This window comes from Phocoena phocoena, chromosome 14 (assembly GCF_963924675.1).
Source record: "Phocoena phocoena chromosome 14, mPhoPho1.1, whole genome shotgun sequence".
In the NCBI taxonomy this organism is placed as follows: Eukaryota; Metazoa; Chordata; class Mammalia; order Artiodactyla; family Phocoenidae; genus Phocoena; species Phocoena phocoena.
This window is the reverse complement of record NC_089232.1, coordinates 9,739,509-9,756,526: the sequence shown is the minus strand read 5'-3', so window position 1 is coordinate 9,756,526 and position 17,018 is coordinate 9,739,509. Positions and strand designations below refer to the sequence as shown.

Sequence of the window (17,018 nt, the reverse complement as noted above, 5' to 3'; positions counted from 1 at the left end):
TTGCTAGCGGGATCACCTTTTCCGTGTGGAAGTGTGGAAGGGGTGTGTTCACAGAGCAGCCTGGTGTGGCTGGTGGGGAGTGTGTGTGGGAGCACAGCGTGCACAGAGCCCCACGGTGGCCTTTAACGTCATTCTCAACCCACTCCTCCAGCTTGGATCACTGGCGCAGCTTCTTCTAGCGGACACTGTCTGTGCCTGCGAGGTGGCCTCGCCACGCAGTGACCAAGGGCTCTTGGAGAGAGAGTGGGGCTGCTAAGAAACCGGGCAGGAGATGACCAGGGGCGGGGGCAGCAGCGGGACTGCGGGCTCCTGGCATGCATCCCTGAAAGGCAAGCCCCTGGGTGGAGTGAAGGACGGCCTGGGGATGATGGGGGGGTCCCCTTGGGGAGCAAGGGCTCAGGGCCGCTCTGCCTGTTCCTGCTGCAGGAGGTGATGAAGCTGGCAGATGGCAGTCTCCTGGGGGACCCCGGGCGCACACCGCTGAGCAAGGACGGTGTCAAGTGGCAGCGGCCGAGGCTCACCCGCCAGGCCCTGATGCGGTGCTGCCTGGTGAAGTGGATCCTGTCCAGCACAGCCCCGCAGGGCTCAGGTAGGGGTTGGGCTGGCTGGGAAGAAGGTGGGGGGTCTGTTCTGAGCGCAGAGACCTACCCTGGGACCCCAGCCTGGGCCACACCACCTCTGCTTCTGCGGGGACATGTTTCTATTCTTTCACGCCTGTGCCCATTCATCGCTGCCTGCTCCCGCAGGGTGCTGACCTCAAGGCGGGGCCCAGGGAGGTGGGGACAGATCGATAGGACCGTGCTGGAATTTTCCCAGCTGGGAGGATGGAGCGGGGCTTCAGAGCCTCGCCGGCCGGGTGACCTTGGGTGACACAGTCTTCCTTTCTAAGTCCTGTGTGTAAAGGGGCGCTGATACTCACCTGCAGGGTGCAAACACGTGCAGGGGCCTGGGAAGGAGAAGGCCCGGACTTCAGCGCCCCCTCGGTCCTGCCCAGTGCAGCCCAGGGGCTGGGGCTGGCTCTTTACCTCATGCTGCGTTCTGGGAGTTTGTGGCAGAAATGGATGGCCGGCACTTGCTGTCGGCGACATTTGGTGTCTGTGATGCAGGGGGGACCTCATGCAACCCCTATACTCTCACACACCTACCACACACTCACACTTGTGCACACCCACCAAGTGTGCACATACCACCCACTCACACCTGTGCACACCCACCAAGCACATGTGGGTGCGCACACATCACACACATAGGCGTGCATGAGACTCTGCCTCTTTGACTTTAAGGAAAAGGTGAAGACTTGGATCCTGACAGCTGTGTCTTGTTCGTTGTCTCAGACACTGTGTTTTCCAGGGAGCCTCAGTCCCCTTGCCTGGAGAATGGGTATATTCACGGCCCCAGCCTCCCAGGCTTGATGGGGTGGGGCCAGCAGTGTGTGCGGGCCAGGCCCCTGTCCTTTACCTGCACACCCACTCTAGGGGCTCCCAGCATGCTTCCAGTCCCCTCCCTTCTGCTTCCCTGAGCCCCTGCTACCTGTGCTGCTCCGTCACCCTTTTCTGACCGTTCCGTTACCCAGAGCAGCCTCCATGGAGGCCCTGGGGCCTGTGAATACACACATGTGGGGTCCGTGTGTGCTCTCTCTCTCCAGCTTCTTGGGACGATGCAGAAACGTGAGGTTACTACAATTTCATACAAACAGCTTAACTGGGAAGCTCACATCATCACGGGGCTGTTTTTCTGCAGCAGAGTAAAGCAATTGTTTTCCATTAGTGTAGGAACAGGGAGCAGAGGTGAGCCGTGGCGCCCTCGTGTGGCTGGCCTTGTGCACCCGACGGGCTCGGGTCTGCTCTGATGGGCCCAGCCTCGCCTCGCTGGAGGCCCAGATTCTTTTTATTTTTTTTAGACTTACGATCTGAAGAATTTTATTTTATTTATTTACTTACTTATTTTTATACAGCAGGTTCTTATTCGTCATCAGTTTTATACACATCAGTGTATACATGTCAATCCCAATCGCCCAATTCATCCCACCACCACCAATTTTATTAAAGTATAGTTGACTTACCATGTTGTGTTACTTTCTGCTGTACAGCAAAGTGACTCAGTTATACATATATATACTTTTTCATATTCTTTCCATTATGTTTTATCACAGGAGTTCCCTGTGCTCTACAGTAGGACCTTGTTTATCCATTCTATATATACTAGTTTCCATCTGCTAATCCCAAACTCCCAATCCCTCCCTCCTCCACCCCACCTCGCCCCTCGGCAACCGCAAGTCTGTTCTCTATGTCTGTGATTCTCTTTCTGTTTTGTAGATAAGTTCATTTGTGTCGTATTTTAGATTCCACATATAAGTGATATCACATGGTATTTTTCTTTGTCTGACTTACTTCACTTCGTACGATAATCTCCAGGTCCATCCATGTTGCTGCAGATGGCATCATTTCGTTCTTTTTTACGGCTGAGTAGTATTCCATTGCATATATATGTACATCACAGCCTTCTCCATTCATTCGAGGCTCAAATTCTTACTGGCCTGCATCTCCAGGGTCTTCTTGGCAGCAGCTCAGGCTCCTCCTTCTCCCCCCGTGGATCTTGCGGCCCCTCCGTGACCCCGGTGTCTGTCTCTCCCTCTCCGGTCCTCGGCATCCGGCACCCACCCCACTCCCAGGCCTCTCTCCTGCTGAGCCCTGGCTCCAGCTTCCAACTTCCAGCAGAAACATCTGGCACACGGTGGTCTTCAGAATGGGGCTGGGGTGTGGTGTGCCCCCCTTGCTGAGCCTTTTGCACACCTGAGTGTGCGTGGACACGGGGAAGAGCAAGCCCGGGGGGCAGGATGGGTGTGTCTGGGGTCGCAACGAGAGGAAACGGGGCCGAGGGGACCACGCCCACGGGTCCCACCTTTAGCTAGATGGGCTCCTAGATGGCAGCGTCTATTCCCGTCAGCTCCTTCTAGAGCCGTGTGGAAGCCTTTGCTGAATGGCTGGTCACGGCCATGCAGCAGTGCGGGTGGGGAAGGGGTGCAGGGCCCAGGACACCACCAAGGGCTCTTCCCAGCCCTGCCCATTCCCCTGGTGACATGTTTACCAGGCACCCTGCCAGGCCATGTGGAACACACAAAACGCAATCCTTAGTTGTGTGAGGCTGGCACGGAGGTTCACTCTGTTTTACTAAAAGTAAAGAGCAGACCGACTCTCAAGAAGGTCACACGAGTCAGCGGGTCCCACGGGTCAGGGGCTGAGCGAGGTCTCTGACCTGGAGAGTCTTCCATGTGCTGTGGGCTGGGCGCCCACTCTGATGTGTGTCTTCCCTGACTTTTCTCTCGGGAGCTGCGGGAAGGCGGGGCTCGGGGTCTGCGGAGGCAGCAGCCACCCTCCCAGGCAGAGGAGCCGGGACCCCAGTGCACCCCTCTCTCCACTGAGCATCGCTCCCGGGCCTCAGCTCTGCAGTCCCATCACATCCCTCGAGGACACCTTGCTCACACCAAGGGCTCCGTGTGCTCGTGAAATGATCAGCCGTGTGCGGACGAGGTGCCTCTGCTCCTTCAGGAGCCTCCTGGGGCTCTGGGTGCAGAGGACAATCGTGCCATTCAGTGTAGCTCTGTCCCCGCGCTCAGCCTGGCCCAGCTGGGTGTCCTGGGCTGGCGCCTGCAGAAGGCGGGCGGGTGACCGGGACGCTGCACCCTTGTTGGCGGTAGGGGTGGTTTCCATTCAGCAGAGGCGGCCTGAACCACAGACTTCTGGGACATCTTAGAGCAGGACCCAAGGAGCGTGGCCCAGTGGAACACGAGGGTGGCCTGAGCCTCGGCAACTCGGCAAGGAGTGGGTGGGACTCAGGGACCAGGTGGCATGAGGACAGGGGGCCAGGCCAGCTGCTGCTGCTGCACCCTGGGGGTCACCCCTGGGCTGTAAAAGCCCCAACATGGGGTCGGGAGCCAGTCAGCAGCGATGGCCTTTAAGATGGGTGGTCCTGGGACCGGGCCGCTCAGAGCCGTTGGCGTGGCCCCAGAAGTGCATCCCTCCCCAACGCTGGGAGGCCATCCTCAGTGACCCAGGGGCTGGCACTCTGAGCTGCTCTGCTTATCTCCCCGGCACCGAAAGTTCCTCCTATCAGAATGTCAGGCCCCCTCTCCAGGGGCACGGCTGAGCCACCAACCGGACAGACGCGCTTCTCAAGTCTGGCTTGCACGAGGACAGTGGGACTGGGTGCCTTTAAGTGTAAGCCTGGAATAATAATACCACCCACAGAGTAACCTGGGGTCTTCGTGGCAGACGCCTGAATCCAGGCTGGCTGGTTTAAGCAGAGAGGCATTTACTCTCGGCTGTTGGGAAGTCTGCAGAAACTCTACAGGGCCAGAGAAGGAGGCCTGGATGTGACAAGGCCAGGGCCCTGCCTGCTGCTATGGGAAACACCCCATGTCCCAGCCCTTTCCGGTGGGGACGCCGGAGCTGCAGCCACGCGCTCCTGTGTGGCAGTGACCATTCCCCACGCAAGGGACACATTCCTGCCCCTTCCCCCAAAGTGCAGACCCAGATTCTCAGGCACGGCATCCATCTCCGGGAGATACTCATTTCTCCTGGGGTTTGTCACCCCCATGTAAAATCATAAAGTCGCCACCACCACCACCAGCACGCATGATAAAAGAGTGGTAGTAGATACCAAATGTGAAATAGATAGCTAGTGGGAAGCAGCCGCATAGCATAGGGAGATCAGCTCCGTGCTTTGTGACCCCCTAGGGGGGTGGGATAGGGAGGGTGGGAGGGAGGGAGACGCAAGAGGGAGGGGATATGGGGGTATATGTATGCATATAGCTGACTCACTTTGTTATACAGCAGAAACTAACAACGTTGTAAAGCAATTATACTCCAATAAGTATGTTAAAAAAAAAAAAAGAGTGGTAGTAGAAAGGTACGGGGATGAAAAAGTTAATTAGCTTGTCTGTAATACATAAGGATATATAACTATATACTAACAGAATTTTTTTTTAATTTAAAAAAATTTATTTATTTATTTATCTGGCTGTCTTGGGTCTTAGTTGCGGCACGCGGGATCGCCGTTGAGGCATGTGGGATCTTTCGTTGTGGCGCTCGGGCTTCTCTCTAGGTGTGGCATGAGCGTTTTCTCTCTCTAGTTGTGGCACGTGGGCTCTGTAGTTTGCGGCACGCAAGCTCTCTCCTTGAGGCGCTTGTGGCGCGTGGGCTTAGTTGCCCCGAGGCACATGGGATCTTAGCTCCGTGACCAGGGATCGAACCCACGTCCCCTGCATTGGAAGGCAGATTCTTTACCACTGGAGCAGCAGGGAAGTCCCTAACAGAATTTTAATGTGTTTGAAGCACCAAGATATACTCAACATCATGTTTCAAAGTGAGATGCCAGATCAGGTGCAAATTTTCAAGGATTTATCTGAAAACTGTATATGGCTTTTGAAGCTTTTACCCTTATCAAAAGTGTAGAGGGCTTCCCTGGTGGCGCAGTGGTTGAGAGTCCGCCTGCCGATGCAGGGGACGCGGGTTCGTGCCCCGGTCTGGGAAGATCCCACATGCCGCGGAGCGGCTAGGCCCGTGAGCCATGGCCGCTGAGCCTGTGCGTCCGGAGCCTGTGCTCCACAACGGGAGAGGCCACAACAGTGAGAGGCCCGCGTACAGCACAAAAAAAAAAAAAAAAAAAAAAAAAAAAGTGTAGAAAGTTGAATGGTTAGAGCCTGGAGGGAAGATGATTTGTGAAGAGGATTTCTCTGGAGAGTTCAGCCCCCCAGTGTGAAGGAGAGATGCTTCAGTTACCTTTTGTTACCTAACAAAATACTCCCAAATGTAGTGGCTTAAAACAACCACCATTTTTTTCTCCCAATTCTGTGGGTCAGGCCTTTGGGCGGGCCCCCCTACCTTCCCTCCGATGGTACTTCTACTCCACGTGGCATCAGTTGTGATTACTCACTTGCCTTTGCTTAGCTGGTGACTGGGCTGGGCTGGGAGGTTCAGAAAGGTTCCACCCACACGTCTGGTGCCTCAGTGCCTGTCTTACTCCACATGGCTGCTTGAGCATCCTCACAGCATGGTGGACTCAGGTACAAGATGGCTGACTTCCAGGAAGAGGTGGTCCAATAAGTAAGGCAGAGAGTTCTTTTTTTTTGTTTTTTAGGCAGACAGTTCTTGAGGCCGAGGCTCTAGAACTCACACAGCATCACTTTTGTTGCATGCTATTGGTCAAAACAATCATAGGCTTAGCCTAGCGGAGGGGAAATAGACTACCTTTCCATGGAATTGCAGTATGAAATCTGTGGCCATTTTAATCCACCGCAGGGCCCTCAGCTAAGAACCAACCCATGGTGGAGTGATTCAAGCTCTCATTCTTGAGCGATCTGAGCCCTCAGTCATCCTACCTATAACTCCACCCCACCCCCACTTACTTTCATCCCTGTATTTGGCAATATGAATAGGTTGCGTGGTGAATTCACTAGGTCTGAGACATAGTTCCCATCCTCCACCCCATGTAGGGGTAGCACCTTCTCCCCTGGATAATTGGCATTATTCATCCCAGCCAACGCCCTTTCATGTCAGTTGGCCTGAGTGGTGTGGGGAGCCCCAGATGGCCAGGTGACAGTCTCAGCTCCCAGTTCAGCAGATGCACTGATGTCTCCCCTTTGGAGAAGCATTCTTCTTCTTTTTCTTCTTCTTCTCCTTCTTCTTCTCCTTCTTTTTTTTTTCTGGCTGCGCTGTGCGGCATGTGTGATCTTAGTTCCCTGACCAGGGATCGAACCCCCGCCACCCGCATTGGGAGTGCAGAGTCTTAACCACTGGACCGCCAGGGAAGTTCCAGCATTCTTCTTTAGGAATCTCAAACCTCTTATCCAGAGCCCAAAGTATCGGAGATGAGAAGCAAAAATGCTGCAAGTATGTGGTTGGGGCTGGTGCTTCCGTTGGTTCTGGACCCATTCTTCTGGCTGGAGGAGGAGCATATATGGTGGCACGTCCAGGACAGCACCTGCACCTCACCACTGGCACTGGAACCAGTGCACGGTGGGCTCTTTTGCTGTCCTGTAAGTCCAGCCGCTTCTGGGCATGGGGAATAGGGGGAGGCCCGTGCGTCTTGTCAGCACTGGCCTTTGGCCACAACTCTTTGCTGTAAAATGAGTCTTTGAGTCAGTAACAATGATGCATGGGACACAGCGATGGGCGGTGTTGTTGGCAGGAGCAAGGTGGGCAGAAAGCGAGGTCTGTATTCAGAATGAATGTCAATTCCAGAAAGAGTAAACGATGGTCCCTGCCAGCGTGGAGCTGACCTGCCACCTGGTGGCTGGCTTGTCGCCCTGCTGGCAGGCTGGGCACCCGACAACAGCTGTAGCCAGATCAGCCCGGTGAGGGGAAGTTCATTTCGTGGACCCATGAGTAATCTTCGTCCCCCATGGTTCTTCGTTCATGGCCAGGAATACAGGCTGACTGACGTGCACGGACAGGCCATCTTGTCCACCCGACTCTCGGTGCCTCCGCAGGCCTGGCTGCCCTTTGGACAGCGTCCACAAAGGACTGTGACACCTCACACCTCCTAGTCACCACTCCTCCAATCTTCTTCCCTCCACCTCCTTGACCCCTGAACGCATGCTTACTACCCACCCCTGAGTCAATGTCAATCTGTACCTCAGGCCACCCCTCCTTCCAGACAACTTATAGTTGGTGCCAGCATTTCTTGCAGCTCTGTCTGTAAATTACATACACGTGCTTTTCCTCCTCAGACGGTCTTAGGGACTCCCCATGAGGCCACAGGTGTGGGTTGAGGGGAAGGTGGCGATGCAGCTGTTAACCATGGGGGTCTGAGCCCCATTTATGAGCAGACACCTACCTGAGCCTTCTAGACCCCCGACCCTGAGCTTATACATAGCGCCTGTGTGTGATGGTGACGTGCTGTGCATGCCCCTTTAGAGCTGGGGGAGAGGTGGACACTTAGTTCCTGATGGGCAGCTCAGGTCTCAGGGTCACCTGGTGTCCCACAGTCGGGCCTTCCATCTCCCCGAGGGCCCAGGAGTGAGCCAGAAGTAGTGTCAAAAGAAGAAGAGATTTTTGCCAAAGAAAGCATGGCTTTGCTCAAAAGCAGAGGCTCCTACCGGGGCCCACCCTGGGCCCTGCAGAGCACCCTAACTTTCCACAGACACACTGTGTGCCATTGAATGTGCTGGGTCATCAGGCCCAAGGGGAGAGCTGCTTGTTACGCAGCCTGGACCTGCTGCACAGCCTTTGCTTGTGCCTGGAAACAGTCTGGAGCAGCACAGCACCTGTGGTACACAAGAAGCCCCTTGTGTACGTCCTTTCACTGGCTAGGAGTGCAGGGTACAACAGCTGGTCTTTCACTTTGGAAGGAATGTTTTTACTTGCCTGCCAACAGAAACCCCAAACAACAGTAGCTTACTTTAGACAGAGGTATGTATCTCCTATCTGAGAAATCTGGGCTAGGCAGCGGCTGGCACTGGTTTAGCAGCTTGGGGATATCAGAGTCAAGGTCTAAGGGGTTTTTTGCTTCTTCCCTCACAGTTGCAAAGTTGTTGCTCTGGCTCCAGCCATCATGGCTTTGCTCCCGACAAGAGAAAGGAGAAATCAGGGGAAAGGAGGAAGTGGTGATGCCTACATCAGGAAGGCAACACTCTCACAGAAATCTCTGGAAGATTTATGCTTACATTTTACGGGCTAGAGCTGAGCCACCCTGACTGCAAGGAAGGCAGGGGATGGCGGTTTTTTTCAAGCTGTGCACATTTCCACCCCCAACGAAATCTGAATTCTGTAGGTGAAAGAGCAGAGGAGAATGCTGCAGTGCTGTTCTCCGCCACACGTACCTCGTGGGGTTGTTTTGATGCCCAGAAGGGCCTTAGCGAGCTGCCTGCGTGCACCGGGTGCACCGAGAATGTGGGCTGTGGGTCTTCAGCAATGCCTGCTCCAGTCACATCCTTGGTTTTTCCTTATCCCCCTCAACACAGGGATCCCTTCCCATCTCCCTTTTCTCCACTCCACAGAGGCACCGCAGGGCTGGGGCTGGGGTCAGTGAGCAGAGGGCAGAGGTGAAGAGCTAGCCAAAGGCCAAGGCCCCCACTCATCCCCCAGCTCTGTCCAGGGTCCCTGGCCCCTGAGCCTCCTGGGCAGGGGGTGGATGGGAGCAGGGCTGTTCCCTTTCTGGCTGCACAGAAGCCCCAGGACCTAGGTGAGGCCCCTTTGCAATGAGATCACACCCTCAGCCGAAAATCACACCAGTGGCACCTCCCCCATTGCTGCTGGGAGCTCAGGAGCAGTGCCCACCCCCGCCCTCATGCCCTCCCAGGAGCCCTTCTGCCTCCAGGGAGATTGAGCACCTGGGTCCGAGGAGCCAGGCGAGGGGCCGGCCCTGGGGCAGGAGCAGGGCTGACCCCGGCAGGGCACCGGCCGGCCCCCGGGGGCTCTGGGCTGGGCTGAGGGGCAGGCGGCCCTGGGAAAGGCCAAGAGAGGGCAGAGGGCAGGGACAGAGATCAGAGGAGAGAAGGACAGGCCAGAGAGGCCGAGACACGGAGGGACAGGCTGGGACCCACAGGACTGGTACTGAGACTGAGAGACAGACCAGAGGCGGGAGAGAGAGAGAGTTCTAGAGGAAAGACTGAGTGCCAGGCTGGGAAGACGCAGGCAGAGGGGGCACAGAGCAGGCTGGGGGGCCGGTACTGTGGCTGGTTGGGCAGAGCGAGGGCAGGAGAAGGGCCCCCGGGCCAGGCCTGGCGATGGCGGGGCGCGGCGAGGCCCCTGGCGCACCCAGGGGGCTGCCCTGAGGCTGCAGCTGTGCCAGCACGGCTGCAAGAAACACCTGGGCAACACCATCAGCTTCTCCTTCCGCTTCGTCTCTGGGAACCTGACTCGAGATGAGGACTGCTCTGGCAGGACTGGGGGCAAGGGGGCAGGAAGGGGCAGGCTCGGGGTTTAAAACTGTGCCCACTTTGAATGGGGCAGGGGTGACGGGGCACAGCGGTCCTGAGAGCGGGACTGGAAGGGATGCCCAGCCTTAGAGTCCTGCCCGGCGGCCGGTAGACAGTGAGTGCCAAGCCCGGGCTCCCCCACCCGTGGGCCTGGGGAGGGAAAGCAGGTGGGAAGGGGGCTTCCTTCTCCAGGGCACACCGACTCAGGCACAGCGAGCATAGGCTGGGAGGGGGCTGGCGGCTCTCGGGCCGGGGGTCCTCTCCCCTCTCCCCTCCCTCACTGGGGACCCCTCTCCTCTCTCAGCAAAGACAGATATGACATCTGTAGCAAGGATTAAATAAAACAAGCAAGCGTGTAGAAAGGCCTGTGTCTAGAAAGTACTCAATCAGTGATAGCCATCTTTCAAAATCTGTAAAACCCACCAACCTGGAATTTCTAGCAGGGACGCAGCGGGGGGCTCCCCTGGAGCCTGTGCTCTCAGACTCAGGCCTGCGGAGGAGCCCCGAGTGGGAGTGACTCCGGGCAGGCTGGGTCCCACTGCCCCTCTGCCTCCCTGCCTGCCCCACCCCGAGCCAGGTGCTCAAGGGCTGAGCAGGACCTCGTCCCAGGCTGGGCCATGCGGACCATGCAGACCAGGCACAGGGAGAGGGGCTCCTGCGTCTGGGGCCCTGCAGTTTCCTTGGCAGGACGCCCCAGGAAGGGCTGGTGTCAGGAGCTTCAGACCGTGGAAGGAGAGACCTTCAACAGCTTGGGTCTTGTGTGTCCTTTTGTTCTATCCTGTTATTGGAGGGATGCGAAGGAAGCTAAAGAAATCACGATCCCCTAAAGAGAAATCAAATTAAATCTCTAACACATAAAGATGAGGCAGTGGAGACATGTGACATGTTGGCTTTTTAGCCAAAGCTGAAAGCTACTTATGCTGCTCAAAGAAGCTCATGGCCACTGAGGGACAAAGGGCCAAGCGAGCGGGGCTAGGCTGGAGCACCTGACCTTTGTCCCCTCTCCAGGGGCGGGTCCCCCATCTTGTTCCCTGCCCTGTCCCGAGTGCCTAGCACAGAACTTGGTGCTTGCCTAGCACAGGCCCCAAATACTTGTCAAATTAATGAATGCTCTTTTAAGAAGGATCAAAATTAAAAATTGAACATATAATCAATCATCTCAAAATCGGTCGAATAATAACGGTTTAAAACCCTCAAAAGCAATAATAGATCTCTAGGAATCAGAAGACAGGATTCTGATACAGTGAAGGTTTGCAGAGGGAGCTCAGATGGGAATGTGAGTCTAAGGCAGGGGGGCAACCTCAGGGACCTCCGGGGGGCACTTGGACCACTGCTGCTGCTGGGAATGGGAGCCCAGGGTCACCCCGGGCTTTTCAAGAGAAGGGAAATGCCTTCTCTGCTCACGGTGCCTCTAAGCCCTGCCTCCCAGCTGCTGCGAATTCCTCTCTCCAGGCTGTCCTTTTGGGGGAGGATGGAACTTTGAAGATGGTGGTCCTTGAAGAGAGATGCCTGGGGGCTGGGCCCAGGGGCAGAGGGAGGTGCCTGGCATCTCAAAGCCTCTGGCCATGATCCTTCTAGCTACTCCCATGTGCTCCAGCTGGCTGGTGATTTGGAGCATCTCTCCTGCCCACACTGAGCCCCTCCTCACCTGTCCAGCCCGGCAGGGGTGTAGGGAACGGCACCAGCTCCGCAGGGCGTCTGGAAGGGTCAGTGAGCGCCCTGGCTTAGTGGAGTTTCAATCCACAGGCATCTTTACTGCTGGTAGCTTTATGCACCTTTTCTAAACCTTCTTACCCGTCTGATACCGCTGCAGGTTCATGGGTGCTCTCTCTTGCTTCCTCTGTGTCAGTCTTTCTGGAAAGGGAAGGAGGATACTGCAGGTCTGTGTCACCTAAGGGTGCAGTCTGCCTCCCGGACCTCAGGTCCTTCATCTGACAACAATCACAAAGGCCTGGGCTTGCTGGTCTCCCTCTGAGCCCCTTCCAGCTCCGGGGAATGCTAGCTCTGGGATTCACAGGATGGCCAGGGTGGGAGGAGCTGCCTGGGGGCAGGAAGCGGGGAGGTGGGACGTGGGCAGCCGATAAAGTGCAAATACTTGACATCAACATATGAAACAAGCTGGAGGAAGCGCGGCTCTTTGTCACCTCTGAGCCTTTCAGGTTTGCTCTGTGGAATCGCTCTTGCCAGCCATTCAGATGAAATTTTGTGCACATCCTGTGGTCATCTTTCTGGTGTTAGCGGGTACTCAGGAAGACTTAGAGCTCCAGACCTTCATCCACCCCGGAATCTCCTCCCCCTGGCTCGTTTCAGGCTTAAGGCTGGAGCAATAGGGCAGGGCGTGGGCATCTCTGAGCATCTCTGCTCTTTCTCCATTCTGCTCCTGCGGGGTTCCGGGGCCAGGCCAATGCCACCGCCCAGTTGTTGTTTCTCACGCCCAACTGTTGAGATTTCCCCTCTCCAGGCAGTCTTTCTCGGAGGAGGATGGGCCCCCAGCTCTCTTCCACAGCGTCCAAGGGAGCCCTGCAGAAACACACCCTCTGCCTCCATGACTGTTGCTATGTGGGTATCCACGTCCCTCCCATCACCCTGGGTACTTCTGGCCAGTGTAGCCATGACCATCACCCTGACCTCTTCCAGGTGTGCGTCAGACCGACCTGGCCCTGCATCCCCCAGACTCCAGGGACACGTGCCCAGATCCCCACAGGCTTCTCAGATGCCCCTCACTTGGACAGAGGACCAAAGCCCCCCTGTGGGAGGAGGAGGAGTGACACCCCAGCACACCAGCCAGCCTTTCCGGAGACATTCCCTTCCTTTGCCTCGCCAACATTTCTCTTCTCTGGGTGAGGAGGGGTGAGTCACAGAGTCAGTTTCTCAGTCCCCTAGTGTGACCTGCAAAGCTGATCTTGGCCTTTGGACCTCTGCCCAAACTCAACAGGAACAAAATCACATTTAATACCTGGACATGAGACATGGAGTCCACACCAAGGCGGGGAGAGCCCTGTCTTCTGGGCCTCACACCGCACCCTGCAGCGGGTGCCCAGACCCGGGGCTCCCAGGGACAAGGCAGGAATGGGGCAGAGGCTGGGAGGGGCCAGGAGAGAGGGCTTGGGCTCCAGATTGAGAGAGCAGAGACCCAAGGTTACAGACAAAGTTGGGCACAGCTGGCTTGAATTGTCAAAGCATCATTCTTGATGTGTTAAAAATATCATTCTCCTACAAATAGACAGCATGTGTCAGGTTCTATTGAAGTCCTTAATGAGGCAACCAGCAGAGTGACAAAGCTGATGCGAAAGAGAAAGAAACACAGGGAGTTCTAGAGAGGATGGAGATAAAAGGAACACAGAGGTACTGCTGCTCAGGTACGAAACTAGGAAAGATCCAGGGCAGTGAAACCACCACCCTCTGCCACAGAGGAGAGGAAATCATCACATCTTATCAGCTTTACAAGCTTGTACGATGTCTGGGCCCTAATCAATTGCACTGCTTAGTTCTGCTCCCCTGGCCAGTCAGATGCCCTGGGCAGGCACTGGACAATGCCCCAGCAGGGCCCGGAGGACCATGCAATGCTCTTGGGCTTTATTTCCACATTTTAAAAACAATTTTTTTTTTTGCGGTACACGGGCCTCTCACTGTTGTGGCGTCTCCCGTTGCGGAGCACAGGCTCCGGACGCTCAGGCTCAGCGGCCACGGCTCACGGGCCAGCCGCTCTGCGGCATGTGGGATCTTCCCGGATCGGGGCATAAACCCGTGTCCCCTGCATCGGCAGGCGGACTCTCAACCACTCTGCCACCAGGGAAGCCCTAAAAACAATTTTTAAACAGCAAAGAATCTTAACTCTGCCACTCATAGCTGTTAAAGGGTAAAAGGTAAAAAACACACTAAAGGGAGTTCCCTGGTGGCCTAGTGGTTAGGATTCTGGGCTTTCACTGCTGTGGCCTGGGTTTCAATCCCTGGTCAGGGAACTGAGATCCCACAAGTCCTGCTGTGTGGGCAAAAAAAATTCAAGAGTTTATTTGAATTGGGTAGCACCAAACCAAAGGTGGTTAGGAGTGTTCCACTGACAGGAGCTAATGGGGAGGTTTTTATAGAGAAGATGCAGAAGCAAAGCAAAGCAAGGAAATTGACTGGTCATAGCTTAAGCAGTTGTCTTATTTGGGAGAGCCTGTCTCTCATTAGTTGTTCATAAGTTGCATTTTCCCAGATTTAAGTGTGTTGACTCTGGCTTAGGTTTTGGTTTGTTTACATAAGCTGCCAAGGCCTTAGAGGCACCTCAGTCCAACAGCCTCTTAAGTACTTTAACAATTCCTCCCTTTTGGTCATCCTCTCATGCATGAGAGACTGACCAACAATTTGGTATTACTGCCACTGTCCATTACCCTCAGGGGACTTATCTCATTGTGAAATTCATAGGTTATGATGTCGGGCCATGGGAAAATTGTTTTTGCTTTTCATCTCGTCCATCTTGTTCCTGTTTCTGACTTGCTTCACTTAGTAGCATCATCTCTAGGGCCATCTATGTTGCCGCAAAAGGCATTATTTCATTCTTTTTTATGGCTGAGTGGTATTCTATTTTTTGTATATAGAGAAACCATCTGATGTACTGCTGATGGCTTCAAACTTGCATGTAAGACCTCTAAGAGAACATAGGCCCCCAGGGAGAATACGGTGGTGAATGTCAGGAGGATAAAACCAAGAGACTGAGTTTGCTCCTTAGTCAGGGTCCCCATGAACCAAACCAGTTGGTATCAAGTAAATCAAAGAATGCACCTGAAGAGGCATCAACCTTTTTTAATCAAGTGGCTTGTTTGCTACTTTCTTGTATTTGAGTTTCTACTCTACCAGAGTTGTTGATCCAGGTACAACAGGAGGTCATTGCTATGGCACAGACTCCTTGTTCAACCAGCAGATAATCTAAAGCAGTTCTGTTATCTGAAACCGTTTTATCAGCTCAAAATAACCCATAAGCCAAAGAGCCATATTTTGGGGTGGCAGAGTTTGTTACCCTGTGTTCCTTGCCTTTGAAATTTCTCCAAGAAGTCTCACAGTCTAGAGTTCAAGTTGGTAGATGTCTCCGTCTCACTGAACCAGTCTCTTAGTACTGAGAGCAGGTCAGTTCAGTTAAACAGTTGAGTCTCATTTCCCGAAGAGGTGTTGCTGAGTGGGTTTCCAAAATTAAGCCTATATGGTACAAGCAATCGTATTTAATAAGACGTGTTTCTATGGAAACAAAGGAAAAACAAAGGATAATGGTTGGAACAGGTTATAGATCAGTTTCTGAGTCCAGAGGACAGCCAGTCGAGAAGATTTCTGGATGTTGGGTTCCTAGATGTTGGGCTCAAAGCAGCTTTTGTAGTTTGAATGTCTCTGGTCATATCATTGGATGTTCTAGTGAACTTTCTCAGTGGACCACACAGCAACAGGCACAAAGTTTATCCATCCGTGAGCTGATGTGGTGATTTCTCTGAAGTTCGTATCAAGTCGTTCAGCTGTAGTTTGCAGGGCTTGGGGAAAAGGACAGTTTTTATTCTCAGAGATTCTAAGTCAGAAGGGTGGAAGAAAATTGGAAACATTAGTTTGGAGGGTTGTAGCCAGATATTGGAGGAAACTAGAAGAATGTAGGATCCGGTGTAGTTTCCAAGTAGATAACAAAACCTCAAGACAATGAATCTGACCTCCACAAGGGGGTGTTAAAGTTTTCTACAGAAACATAATTTTTCTCTCTACAATTACCCTTCTAATCACAGTAAGATGAATTTCTTTTCAAAATAAGCCTAGTCTCATTAAACTTGGCCTGATTATTTGCATAAGAGCAGCAAGAATAGTGACTTTATGCCTATTCTTTTTTTTTTAATTTTATTTATTTATTTTTGGCTGTGTTGGGTCTTCATTGCTGCACGTGGGCTTTCTCTAGTCGCGGTGAGCGGGGGCTACTCTTCGTTGCGGTGCGCGGGCTTCTCATTGCGGTGGCTCTTCTTGTTGTGGAGCACGGGCTCTAGGCGCACGGGCTTCAGTAGTTGTGGCTTGCAGGCTCAGTAGTTGTGGCACGTGGGCTCAGTAGTTGTGGCTCGCGGGCTCTAGAGCACAGGCTCAGTAGTTGTGGCGCACGGGCTTCGTTGCTCCGCAGCATGTGGGATCTTCCCGGACCAGGACTCAAACCCGTGTCCCCTGCACTAGGCAGGTGGATTCTTAACCTCTGCGCCACCAGAGAAGCCCCTATGCCTAGTCTTAAAGATGATATTCCATTTAAAGCTTGGTGATACCTCAGGCTTTATTGGCTCAACCCTAGTTTATTAAATTTTTAAAAGCCTCTTTAGTCTAAGAAGCCAAGTCAAGGACTTGTCCAATTTTGTCCTGTTACAAAGAGGACAGATTCTTATTGAACTTATGCAAATACCTACATTGTCATAAAAAATAAGAATATTCAATAAGAGTTTCTGAATCCTGCAGAGATCAGGTAGAGAGAAGAAGATAAATATATACGATTTCTGTTTACAAAAGTGTACTTTACCAAATTGCTGTGATATAGATTACTTAAATCAAAAGAGAAAGGGGGTTCTTTAAATCTGAAAACAAACCATTGAACAATCAGCAATGTTTCAAAGTCATAAAATTTATAATTATCCTCATCAGTTCATTCATTCTCATGTAATTAATTCCTTTCCTTTTCTTTTCCATTATGATTTACGACAGCATATTGAATACAGCTCCCTGTGCTATACAGTAGGACCTTATTTTTTATCCATCCTATATATAATAGTTTGCATCTACTAATCCCAAAGTCCCAATCCATCCCTCCTCCACCCCACCTCCCTCTTGGCAACACAAGTCTGTTCTCTATGTCTGTAAGTCTGTTTTTGTTTTGTAAATAAGTTCATTTGTGTCATATTTTAGATTCCATGTGTAAGTGACATCATATGGTATTTGTCTTTCTCTTTCTGACTTACTTCACTTAGTATGATAATCTCTAGGGCCATCTACGTTGCTGCAAATGGCATCATTTCATTCTTTTTTATGGCTGAGTAGTATTCTATTTCATATATATATATATATATATATATATATATATATATATATATATACCAATCTTCTTTATCCATTC

General features: G+C 53.1%; 1 protein-coding gene across 1 annotated transcript in view; it reads left to right on the top strand.

Moving 5' to 3' along the window:
* The first annotated feature begins 417 nt into the window (after positions 1–417).
* KCNIP3 (potassium voltage-gated channel interacting protein 3) overlaps positions 418–17,018 on the top strand; it is a 72,312-nt gene continuing 55,711 nt past the window's right edge. Inside the window, exon 1 of the mRNA XM_065891677.1 lies at positions 418–589. Within this exon, the coding sequence (XP_065747749.1) occupies positions 433–589 (157 nt within the window). The 5' untranslated portion in view covers positions 418–432. The remainder of the gene's footprint in view (positions 590–17,018) is intronic.